This window comes from Rhineura floridana, chromosome 7 (genome assembly GCF_030035675.1).
Source record: "Rhineura floridana isolate rRhiFlo1 chromosome 7, rRhiFlo1.hap2, whole genome shotgun sequence".
Classification (NCBI taxonomy): domain Eukaryota; kingdom Metazoa; phylum Chordata; class Lepidosauria; order Squamata; family Rhineuridae; genus Rhineura; species Rhineura floridana.
In genome coordinates, this window is record NC_084486.1 from 111,578,406 (window position 1) to 111,591,701 (window position 13,296).

Genomic DNA, 13,296 nt, shown 5'->3' on the forward strand with positions numbered 1-13,296 from the left:
AGACTGGAATAGGGGTCCCTGTGAGAGAGGAGATCCCGGAGATTGGAACCAACGTGGAACAGGAACAAGATTTGGAGTCTATGGACTTTAGAAATAAAATCTATTGTTTGGAACTCAATGTTATCTCTGAAGAAATGAATGAAGATTCTAGAGATAAAGTTATCAATGGCATGGATAATCTTCTGGACTGGAATGATGTGATGGAGCCCAATATAGAGAAAATCTATGGAATTAACTGCAGCCATGTGACAATGGAAAAACTTTTAAGAGATGACCCAGTGTATTTTGAAAAAAAGAACAGAGATATGATTTTACAGCAGTATTTCAGCAACCTATTCAGAATGGATGGCAAGAAAATATTTGGGATAGAGGTAATCCCCATCAGACTCTTACTATATGACTATGGCTTTGACAGCAAGATTATTATGGAATACTGATAATGGAAGATTGGATATTGAAATTACTGGACTTAACAAGACTACTGAAGATGGAAGATGGAAAATGGAACTAATAGAGATAATAGAACAATGGCTACTGAAATTATTGAACCTAACAGATTCTGATGTGATGGATTAATTGAAATGTTTATTTTGACTATGGTTATGACAATAAGATTATCATAATTAGTAATGAGATGGATTAATCGATATGCTTATCTGGAAAAAAAAATTGATAGATATATTTCTTAAAGAATTGAAACCTCTCTTTGACTTTTTGTGGAAAGAATAAAGTAATGTTTATGAGATTTGATGATTAAGTAAGATAACTACTGGAGGAAAGTGATTTTATAATATGACTTAAGAGACAGGATTGTTATATATTATAGACTTATAACTGATTTGATCTTTGACAAATGGGAAGTCAATATTTTACTCTTTATTTTTTATTTTTGTTTTTTTTTTTTTCTTTTTTTTTTTTGTTTAACTATTTTTGATTTTGTTTTTTGTCTTTGAATGTTTTATGATTTTGTCTTGTATGTTTTATGAAAATCTGAATAAAAATTATTGAAAAAAAAAAAAAAAAGGGGTAAAAGCCTCCTAATAATTTTAGGGACTTTACATAGCCAAAATATTTTTAATCTATTTTTTAAAAAACTTAAATGGTTTTTCCCATGTAAGGGGCAGGGAATATGCAGTTTTTATTGCTGCTTCAAGTGTAATAGCTTCAACTCTCTCTGATGTTGTCAAAATTCTGCTACTGCTTACTTAGTAAAATCAATGAAAAAGAAAATATTATTGCAGCTTTTGTCCTTATTCAGCACTAACTACTTGTAGCGGGTAAGATCAGACAATCAATCACAATACATAACTCTTAAATTGCTGGGTCATCACAAAATATACTTCAATGTGGTTTCATACATTTCACCTAAACCAAACTAGGATTGTGCATGTTTACAGAGAAAGACAACTGAATTGCTGATCTTCTGTAGACTAACTGAAAATCACCATAGGGAATACATAGAATATGCATTCTATGCATCCTGCTAACCTTCTCTCCCAATCCAGGCCTTCTCATTATTTTATTCTATATCAGAAATGCTTTTTTACACCTGCACACAGGATCCTTCCCACCATATGGGTCCCCCCAGCCACCGTTGTGTCACTTCCCTTTACTGAATTATCACACAGTTTAATGCTTTAGGTAACATATTAATTCAGCAGCACTATGACAAGTACAATTGGATGTGATCACTATTGAATAGTGATGTATTGTGGTCATCTTGAAATTATTTTGCCTCCATCCAACACTGGGATGTGCCCTTTAGAATAATTTGTTCCCTGTTTCCTTCAATGTCATGTTAATCACATGTAAAAATTCATCAGCTATTTTCATGCATCTCATCTTATAATCAGTGACAGAAGACAGCCCTGCCAAAATATGAATCCATTTTCAGTCTCTCTTCTGAAGCCCAAGAGGAACGGGAAAGGCAGTAAGAGAACTGCATAATATCTTCTATTTGTGAAAGTACTACATACCCCAATTAACAATTTCTCCCAGTCATGAATGCATAATAATCAAGTAAATGTACAGAAGTCAATATAGTCTGCAAACCACACATGTGTTAATGCAAATCAATTGAATGCCTGCCTGTAGCAGTTGAGTCCTGGGTATTTGGTACTGTAGGTGTAGTGTCTTGAGGCACATCTTTCCATGTTAATAGTTCCATGTAGCTGAATGGTAGAGTATCTGCCCTGTATGTAATTTACTGTGTCTGTCACTTAAATGATTAGGCTAGGAAAGACCAAGGCAGAAAAAAGGAAGGTCAGCTCTGTCCACAATGCCCCTATGTAAAATGTCATGGACATTTAACTATTTATGGGAAACCCTGTAGAGCTCAATGGCAGAGCATCTGTTTTGCACACAGAAGGTCCCAAGATCAGTACCCAAGCATCACCAGTTAGGGCTGGAAAAGACCCATCAGAAACCTTGGAAAGCCAATACCAGTCAGTGTAGACAATGCTGAGCTAGATGGGCCAAGGGTCTGTCTCAGTAGAGGACAGCTCCCTATGTTCCAGTGTTGTTTGGGTACCCACTCATTTTCTACTTCAGTATCTTCCCTGCAGAGTGGCTGACCTTATTCATTACATAGTCTGTTTTTGCTTACTAAATCTGCACACCAATTCTTGGGACGCTACAAAAAAGTTGGTATTTATCTATCTGGAGTGATCTTGAGGGGGGGCTTTTAAAAGTGCTTGCTTTTAAGATGGTCTGAATGCTCTTGTGCTCGGACTGGGGCATGGGAACAGTCTTCAAGCATTTTGCAGCACTGCTTGAAACAGTCTCACCCCCCACTTAAAGATCGTTGCTCCAAAGCGTGCTTGCTTTATGACAATCTCCACACTTCCATCTGAGTGTGGGAGCACAGAGACTGTCTTAAAGCAAGCACGCTTTGAAGCAGTCTCCCCCACTTTAAATGGGGAGGAGACTGCTTCAAACATTGTTGCAAGCGTGTTTCTTCATTGCTGGAGATGGAGCAGTCCCTGTCAGAGCTGGTCTGCAGCCCACTCTGTCAATCATGTGACATCATGTGATTGACAGGCAGCTTGCCCCACCCACCTGTCAAAATTGGCCCACGGTGTGAGGTCAGATAAAGATCTGGCCCATGAAGCCAAAAAGGTTCCCCACCAAACTAGGGTTTAGTGCAACCCTAGACATCCCAGTGGCCCTTTGAGCCAGTGATGGGATGGTGGTTATATTGACCCCTTCCAGAGGAGCACTGCTATAACAAAAGAGATGGCAACTCCCCAGATGAATAGCTGACTTCCCCATTCACATCTACTGCTCTTGCTTGTGGTTTGCATGGCACGGAGGAGAAACATCCTCCCCTCAATGCATGGTTCCTGGTTGCCAGGGAGGAGAATAGAGGAAGCTGGGAATGGGAATGAGCAATGGGTAGCAGCTGCCTCAGATACATTTAGGCACTAAGTACTCATTGGGAATTGATGTGCTAGTGAATGAGGAAAAATGCCAGCACCCCAGTACTGTTCCATTTCACATGCTTTAGCTGAGTCTTCCCCGCTCACTGGCAGTCTCCCTAATGTCTCCATTGGAGAAGTTATTTGCTCAGGAAGGTAGTGTAAGTCAAGATAAAACTCACCCAACCAAAATACGAAGCTGCAGTTTGTATTAGTTCTACTCTATTTTCCCTGGCTTATATCCTTCAAGCAATAATGAATCATGAATGTTTGTACAGCAGTGGCAATAGATGAGGTGCCTGGTGTTCACCAACAAAAGTTTACCAGTCCTCCTCACCAGTGGGAGCTTACTTATGTTCAGGGATTCGTTGGCAAAATGGGCTACCTTACTGCAAACCTACCCTATGTGCGTGGGATATTGCCATCACCTATTGAATAAGAATAGGTTCTTAGGCCAGTAAACAGCACCAGTAAGATGAAACAAAATTACCTTTAAGGGAAATGCTACAGCCTACTCAATAGAAGATACTAATGTGATTTGTCCTTCAAGAACAGGGATGAGGAGCCTGTAGCCCTCCAGACATTGTTAGATTACAACTCCCATCATCTCTGACCAGTGGACATGCTGACCAGAGCTGGAGCCAACATCACCTGGGAGGGCTACAAGTTCCTTATCCCCCTCCTACCAAAATAACTTCTGAATTGTGGCCAAGGTCTGACACACTGTTAGAGTAGCAACGCAGTGCTCAAGTGGAGATCTCTACTAAAACAAACCTCTGTTGCTGTACACATTGGGGGGGGGGAGGAAGGCTGGAGTCATTTGTCTGTTTCTCAACTCACATAGGAGTGAGTCACGGGGTGAATCTAATGTTGCTGGCTCTTCATAGCATATGTTCAGTTCAAAATAGGACCCTAGTTAAGAATTAATGAATTAATTCAGAACCAAACTTCTAATCCAGGATGGTAATACTGAGTCTCTGACCGCCGACTCTCATATGCTGATGTTATCACTAACAAAACAGAATCACATGTGAGGCAAGTTTTGGGGAGATTGCCACCCACTGCCTCTGCCAATCCCGAACATAATTTCAACAGAACCCCCTAAATGATTGCAGAGTTATACAAATATTTCAATATATATAAGAGGAATGTCTACAAAAACAACAATGCACAGGTGTTCGCGGCTCCGGAATTTTTTGCAGTGGAGAAGAGAAAGGTCAAATGCCCTCATGAGTCTGCTTTTCTGCAAACAATGGAACTTGTGGTTGCTCAATGCTTCTCCCTATTAAACCCTTTGTGTATGTAACAATTTACAACTCTATGGTATTTCATCTTATCAACAGCTAAAAGGTACCTTTAGAATATGTGTGATATGATATACTCTTCTTTATGCACAAAGAACTGTTCAAAGATAAGAATGTTTCAAAACACAAAAAACGTTGAAAACACAGTTGCATCGGGAAGCTCAGAAGCTACTCTGTTGTTATCCTTGATGTTCTGTGCTGTACATTTAAAAAAACCCACCAAGCTGGCACCATGCATTTCTTTCCCATTGTTTGCTGCCATAAGATGCCAGTCTCACCACTAGCCAGTTAGCAACTGATCATTGCTATCCCCACCATGCCATACTCTCATTGATCATACTTGTTCGCTCACTGGCTTTGTGGAGGGAGTGGGGGAGAATTCCTGTACTAACAGGATCTGCATAGGATTTATGGGTTTCTTCTCTGATTCATCTATGGTATACAGCACAGGCAAGAAATCTTAGCTACTTGCCCCATAAAAAACATTTTTAGAGCCACTCCCTGGGAACTCTGTTAGCAATTAAGTAATTATTTTCTGCAATGGGGTGCAGGAGGCTGAAAGCTCAGTGACAGAGCATCTGCTTTGCACACAGAAGGTCCCCGGGTCAATCCTCAGGACTGGAGGTACTGTATTACAGTTGTTCTGTTCCTAGTTGCAGGGTCGCTACCAGAAAGTACTAGGAAAATGTTGCTTGGCCCCATGGCTTTTGAATTGTGTGGTCCCACAAGGGACCATTCTGTTTCCTATACTAATTAACATCTATATGAAATCATTGGGGGCTGTCATCTGGGGTTTTGGAACATGGTGCCATCAATGCTGATGACACATAGCGCTATCCATTACATTGGAAGCGGAAGAGGCTGTGAAGATTTTGGACTACTGTCTGGAAGCAGTGAAGGACTGCATGGGGGCCAATAAACTGAGGCTAAATCCTGATACAATGGAGGTACTGCGGGTAGGTGGTTTCTGGGACTGGGAAGTAGGTGTAGAATCTGTTCTCCGGGGGGTTGTTTTTCTCCTGAAGGAATAGATTCGTAGTCTGAGAACGCATTCACATTAGACATTTATTCTACTTTTATTCCACTGTAAGAAATTATGGCTTCCCCCAAAGGATTCTGGAAAGAATAGGTGGGAAGGGTGCTGAGAGTTGTTTGGAGACCTTTACTCCCATCATAGAGCTACAATTCCCTGAGTTATCTGGAAAGAGGGACTGATGACAGTTGTAGCTCTGTTCTTGAGAGGGTGGTTGCCAACCAGATCCAGGTACTCTTGGAGGATGCAGATTTTCTAGATCCATTTCATTCTGGATTCAGGCCTGGGTTTGGTACAGAAACTGCTTGGTCACCCCGTATGATGGCCTGCATTGGGACAGAGACTCTGTTGATCCTCCTTGACCTTTCAGCGGCTTTCAATACTACCGATCATGGTATCCTTCTGGGGCAACTGTCTGAGTTGGGCACTGGGGGCACTGCATTGAGGTGGCTCCATTCTTACTTGGATGGCCAGCTCCAGAATGTTCCTGGGAACACTGCTCGGCTCCATGGGCTCTCTAGTACAGGTCCTGCAGGGGGTTGGTTCTGTCCCCCATGTTGTTTAACATTTACATGAAACTGCTAAATGGGGTCAAATGGAGTTTTGGAGTGCTTTGTCATCAGTATGTTGATGATTTCTCCTTTTCATCTTCTGCAGGTGAGGCAGTGGATGTGCTGAATCAGTGCCTGGTTGCAATAATCGACTGGATGACGGCCAATAAACTGAAGCTTAATACAGACAAGACTGAGATGCTGTTGGTGGGTGGTTCCTCTGACCAGCTGAGTGGTGCATGGCCTGCTCTAAATAGGGTCACACTTCCTCTGAAGGAGCGGGTTCAGAGTTTGGGGGTTCTCTTGGATCCACTGCCGTCACTTGAGGCACAGGTGGTCTCAGTGATGCTGAGTGCCTTCCATCAGCTTAGGCTGGCGGCCCAACTGTGACCCTATCTGGACAGGGATAACCTGGATACAGTAATCTGTATTCTGGTAGCCTCAAGGTTGTATTGCAATGTGTTTTAAGTGGGGCTGCCTTTAATGGTTTGGAAGCTTCAATTAGTGCAGAATACAGCTGCCTGACTGTTGACAGGTTCAAGGCAAACAGAACATATAACACCTATTGTCCTGCCCAGAGGCGAAGGATTCAGACTGAGGCGAGGTTATGTCTCTTCCCCTTTTTATTAAAGTTATAGTTACATCCAAAGCGGTACGCTTCATATACCTGTCTACTCCGACTCACTGCTTTCCCTAACTATCCTAGCTAAACAGTCTCTGCAGCGTTTGGGGAGAGTTGACTCAGCACTTGTGCCTTGGGAGACACCTGCTTCAGTAGGGAAGGTTTGTGCACGTAAGCGGCAGCTCTGCCTACGTTTCACACTTTGAAAGTCTCTTTTCTTGCACCTCCTTGCATGGGGTGAGTCTCAGATGGCCTATCTGACAGCAGGGCTTCGCTAGGTGACAGCGTGGTCTCTAGAAGTGGGATGCTGATTGGCTGGGAAGTGTTTGAAGTGCCTGGCAGGGATTCCTGCAGAGGAGTAGATGGCATGATCGGAGAGTCGCTTCCCAACTGCTTGGGTGTTGGACTCGCAGGTGGGGCAGGAGCTGCCTTGGTGGAACTGCCAGGCATGGGTATTTAAGGGCTGCCAGAACCCTCCTCGCTTGTCTCCCTTCCTCCAACTCCCCCAAGGAGCCTCGTCCTCATCTTATTCCCCTCCCTGATCTAATTCTCCTTTCATCTGGGGCACAACAGCTATCCTGTTTCAATTGCATTGGCTGCCTATATGCTTCCAAGCCCAATTCAAAATGCTGGTTTTGACCTAAAAAGTGCTTTACTTCTCAGGACCCCAATATCTTTTAGAATACCTCTCATGATATGAACCTACCTGGGCCCTTAGATCTTCCTCTGACAGCCTTCTCCAGGTCCTCCCTTTGAAGGAAGCTTGGAGAGTGGGGAGAAGGGAGAGGGCCTTTCAGTTGTGGCTCCCCATTTGTGGAATATGCTTTGTTTTTAATATGCTGCCAAACCTTCCTGTGGCTTTGTGGGGGTGGTACTGGTATTGATTTGTTGTTGTTTATGTTTTTATAGTCTGTTTTGTTTGTTTTGTTTTAACATTGTGTAAGTCACTTAGGGACCTTCGGGTATCAAGTGACAAATAAATCTTATTATTAGTAGTAGTAGTAGTAGTCGTCTAATAATAATAATAATAATAATAATAATAATAATAATAATAATTAAAGCAGCTGATCTTTTAAACTGAGACTCTACACTCTGGCTTGATATAGAGTTTAAAGGCCACACCAAATTTGGTCAATTTCAAACTCTGTTCCTTAAGTCTGCACAATGAACAGTATATGCTTCAGCACAAATGCATTCATTTGTTCTGCTTTTCATCACTTTACTCCAGCTGTCCTCAATGACTTGAGAGTAAGAGGACCACAGATACTAAAAGTGAAGAGAGAGGAAGGGAAGCATTTGATCAGCTGCAGCAGTACCACAAAGATTACAGAATCAAATTGTTCCATACCTTCTGAAACTAGAAAGGGAAAAGCAGCATGCTGGTTTAGAAAATAGGCCTTTACACTATGTAGAAGTACTATTAAAGCTCCAGCCTTTAATATTCTGTGACTGTGGCTTCTTTAGCTGAATACATGTCAGAAAAAAGCCTTATAGTAATGAATACTGAATCTGTATCTATGGCATGGGCTATTTGTACCTATGGTCAGTGCTATGGCCACTGATAGGTTAATGTACTACACTTTGACCCATAAGGCGCAGAACAAATAACATATTCTCATATCACTATTGTTCAATAAACAAAGCCCAAAAAACTGTGTGATGTGGCTGCCACTAAAATTTCCAAATTATATATCAACAATGGATAATTGGTAACTACTGGTCCAGACCTTCCAACAGGCACACACCTACTTACCTGTCTGTCTGTCTGTCTGTCTATCTATCTATCTATCTATCTATCTATCTATCTATCTATCTATCTATCTATCTATCTATCTATCTATCTATCTATCTATCTATCTATCTATCTATCTATCTATCTATCTATTATTTGATTTATATCCCACCCTTCGTCCCAGCAGGAGGAGGTCTACATTGATTTCCTTATGTAAAAGATGGCATGTACTCTGCATATCCATCGCTGTCTTGCACAGACAAAAATGTGACCTGGCATTCTGAGAATCTCAGCCTTTATTCTTTGAAAGGCAAGTTTCTAGCCCTCATGGCTGCAGGAAAAAAAGCTTCAAAATATGCAGGCAAAGTTAGGGAAATGCTCAGACCCGCACTCTGTGGAACCTTCATATTTTTGGTCAGCTCCAATTATATCTGATCCAAGATTTAGGAATACATAACTTTCACTCATTTAGGTCACAGTCAGTCATTCTAACAAAGTCATAATTCCTTCCCTGAAATTAAAAGTATCTAGCAATTCTGCTGGTTCCCCCCCCCAAAGAAGCCATTTCAACTAACCCAAAGAACTATAACCCTTGCTTGAAACCATGTCACCATAAAAAGGAAAGGCAGTGCATATAGATATACAGAGGGGGGGAAACAATTTCCCACAGTAGCTCCATTCAGACTTCATGCCAAAACATGTTTAAGGAAATTTAACTAAAGCATCCCATGATGTATGAACTGACAAACCATGGTTTCCGACTGACTAGAAATCCAGAATCAGAAACCATGGCTTGAAGTATGTTTGTTAAGTAATGGCTTTTGTAGTAATTTTGGTTTGGCGTGTTCTGAACTGGCAAACCCTAATAATGGCTGTTGCACTGCCCTTGGGGGCCACTGCACTACACTGCAGCTACAGACAGGACTTTTGAGCAGCCAGAAAAATGAAAGCAGTTCTAAAACATGATTTGAGTTCTAAATTGTGATTGGCACAAACAATGGTTTGGCATATGAGAGAATTGAGCCTGAGGCTAAAAGGGAAAAAATCAAGAGACTGCAGTACATTATAAAATCAAATTTAGGTATGCCCTCCTAGCCCTATTGTAGACTATGAAGACAAAGCACAGATGAATTAATTGAAATTAGATGTGGTTGTGCCCATTGTATCATGATGGCACAGAGTGCACCCAACTCATAACAATTAGCAGATAACATAGCTTGAAAAATAGTATTAACGCCACCAGGGGGATAATTATATTCTCTACTTAGATTAATAATCTCTGTTCAACCCAGGAAGATGGTATTAAATGTGCTACTCACTTCTAATTCAAAACCTGCATATTCTAGCCTTCTTTTTGTTTAAGAATGGCAGTTCTAAGATCTAGGAGAATGAAATATCCCTCCACTCCCCCACCCTTTGTTCTGTGATTTGTTTCTTGACTCTGCTTCAGGGTAGGAAATAGGGTGCCCTCCAAATATTGTTGGACTCCAATTCTTATCTGTCAAAGCCAGCATAGCCCAATGGTCAGGAATGATGAGAGTTGCAATTCAACATCATCTGGAGGGCACCATATTGACCATTTCTGCATACTTCATCAAACACACATAGTGGTTTTTAAGTACGTTCTGGTGTACAATAGTTCAACTTGCAATACTTTTGCTGGTCTTTAAGTTACTATACACTTTGTTGCTGTTGCTACTTCAATCTAATATGGTCACTTTTGTGAGAGATGCAATAGAATCCAGACAGTTGGTCCAACTTTCCCACCAGATCCGCCCACCCTGGTGCCCTCCAGATGCTTTCAACTATATCTCCAATTATCCCTGACCAAAGGCTATTGTCCACAACAATCTCTGGAGGGCACTAGGTTACGGAAAGCTGCTCTACATAGAGTATCTTTCTGGGGAGCAAGGAAAAGGTAGTAGTTGGCCAACTAGCAAATGGTCATTCCTGGACATGTCAGCAGATCTCTCAATGACCAGCTCAGTAAATACATCACTCCCTCTCCCACTGAACAGGGAAGGTGGTGGGGAATAGAAAATGCTGCTGCTCACCATGTGACATAATGACAGGTAACTAAACCCTCAGACCTCTTCCCCATCTGAAAGCTTGTTTACTCCCTTCCTCATTTCAGAGGGCTCTGATTCACAACCCTCTCCAACTTAACAAAGCAACCCACTTCAGCAAAGCAGGTAACAGCCTTAATGTTCACTCATAGTTTCCAAACTCTGCTATCAAATATTGCTGTTATAAGTATCTGCATTTGAATTAAACAAGTTATAAAAGTCTGTTTACGCATTCAGCTATATTTCTCAAACATTAAATATACTCCGTAATGTAGTGTACTTCTAATTCTTAATATCATGCCTTTTAAGGTCAGCAATATGGCCACTTTGCACAGATCATCTTCATCCATAAGCAAAGAAGTAAAGCTGTTCCTATTCACATGGAACAGCAGCATTCAGTTCTCAAAGTGGCCAACCAGATGCCTATGGGAAGCCCACAAACATGACATGAGTGCTATACACTCTCCCCATTTGTGCTCCCCTGCAACCGGTATTCAGGGGCATACTGCCTCTAGTACTGGAAACAGTACACAGCCATCATGGCCAGCCATCACTGATAGCCTTATCCTCCATGAATTTTGCTAAACCTCTTCTAAAGCCATCCTAGCTGGCGGCCATTACTACATCTTCTGGTAGAGAATTCCGTAGTTTAACTATGCAGCATGAAGAAGTACTTCCTTTCATTTATCCTGAATCTTCCAACATTCAGCTTCATTAGATGGCCCGAGTTCTAGTATCGTGAGAGAGGGAAATTCCCTCCATCCACTTTCTCCACGCCATGCATTATCTTATCATTTCCCCTCTGCTTAGTTGCCTTTTCTCTAAACTAAAAAGCTCCAAATCTTGTAAACATTCCTCATAGGAGAATTGCTGTTCCCCTTTTCTAGAGCTTTTCCAGCTCTAAAATATCCTTTTTTGAAGTGAGATCAGAATTGTACACAGTATTCCAAGTGGTCTCACCAAAGTTTTGTACCACAACATACGATACTGGCATTTTCATTTTCAATCTGTTTCAATGACCCGTACTATGAAATTCATCTTTTTTCACACCTCCACACACTGGCTTAACAAGATACATATCTCTACACTTGCTAACACTGAATTTGCCATTTTTGTGGCTATTCACCCAATTTGGAGAGATCCTTTTGGAGCTCTTTGCGATCCCTTTTTATTCTTACAATCTGGAAGAACTGAAAGTCTCTCCTTCCAGTTACCCCTCGCCTTATTTCCAATGCAGGGTCACCCAGCTTCAGAGAATGATTGGGTGGATTGGTATGGGAAAATGAGTTTCAGCAAGTAGCTAGGTCCTGAGTGGTTAAGGGCCAGCACTCCAAATTAAGCTCAGAAACAGAGGCAATAGTGCCATTTCAATTGTGGGTGAAATATGGTCCCAATGACAGTCCCAGGTAGCAGCCTGGAAGTATACTTGGAACTAACTGGAGCTTCCAGATGATCTTCAAATTCAGACCTACACACAGTACATTGCAGTACTTACAATCACAGATTTTGTACGTATAATGACTTGGATCCAGACTAAGTCAGTTGAAATTCTCTCACTGAAATCAACAGGAGTGCAGTTTCATGTTGTAGTAGGAACTAAGTTGTAGTAAACTAAATTTAGTTTACTAGAAAACTAAAGTTGTAGTAAACTAAGTCCTACTTAAAGTAGACCCACTGAAATTAATGAACCTAAGTTAGTCATGTCTATTAACTTCACTAGGTCTATTCTAAGACTAGTGTTGAATACTACTCTTCGTCTGGATCCATCTCAATGTTTTTCTGTCACCTTCAAATTATACGTTCATAACAATGCATAAACTTTCATGTCTAAACATTTACAAAATCTACTATTTCATGGACACTGTACAGGAAAGCTATTTTGCAAAATGAATTTAATTTTCTACAAATTCTGTAACCATCTGATACAGCTATCTTTACTCCCATGAAGAATAAACCATGTGTCTATAAAAGTAAGCTATTTAAAAATGTCTCATGTCTCTATTTTGTTGCATCTCTTTAAAATTGGTATCCTAGAGCAATATTGTTATAATATAGCATCCGATACAAAACAAGCTGTATGGAAAACAATCTGCATGCTCAAGTGCTCATTCTGATTTTGTAAATTAAATATCGAACACATTGATACCTATCATTATACCACCCAAAAGGAAATGTGTTGTCAGCATACATATACTAAAGAGGAAAAAGGAAACCATTTTAATCTACATGTTTCTTGATGCTAAAAAGATCTGAGAAAATGTGGCAGTGCCATACAAACCTGGGATACAGAGGCATTTGTAACTTGTTCCAACACTACGGCAAATACCATGTGCACAAGGATTCAGAGCACAGAAGTCAATCAGCTGGGCACAGGCAGGTCCTGTAAATCCTGGACTACAACTACAAGAATAGGAAAGACGGTCTGTGTAACAGGTCCCATTGTTCTGGCAAGGAAAGGAAGCACATGGATCTACTTTTTCCTCACAAGATGTTCCCAGGTACCCTAAAAAAGAAGCAAGTGGAACTTATTTGCATGCATACATTTTGTTCAACTAATCTTTGTCAAAGCATG

General features: G+C 41.0%; 1 protein-coding gene across 2 annotated transcripts in view; it reads right to left on the reverse strand.

Annotated features, from left to right (window-relative positions):
- The window catches only part of DNER (delta/notch like EGF repeat containing), a 213,232-nt gene that overhangs the window by 34,593 nt on the left and 165,343 nt on the right, over nt 1-13,296 (reverse strand). For both annotated transcript variants that reach the window (XM_061636867.1, XM_061636868.1), the window contains exon 8: nt 13,003-13,227. In XM_061636867.1, the coding sequence (XP_061492851.1) occupies nt 13,003-13,227 (225 nt within the window). The remainder of the gene's footprint in view (nt 1-13,002; nt 13,228-13,296) is intronic.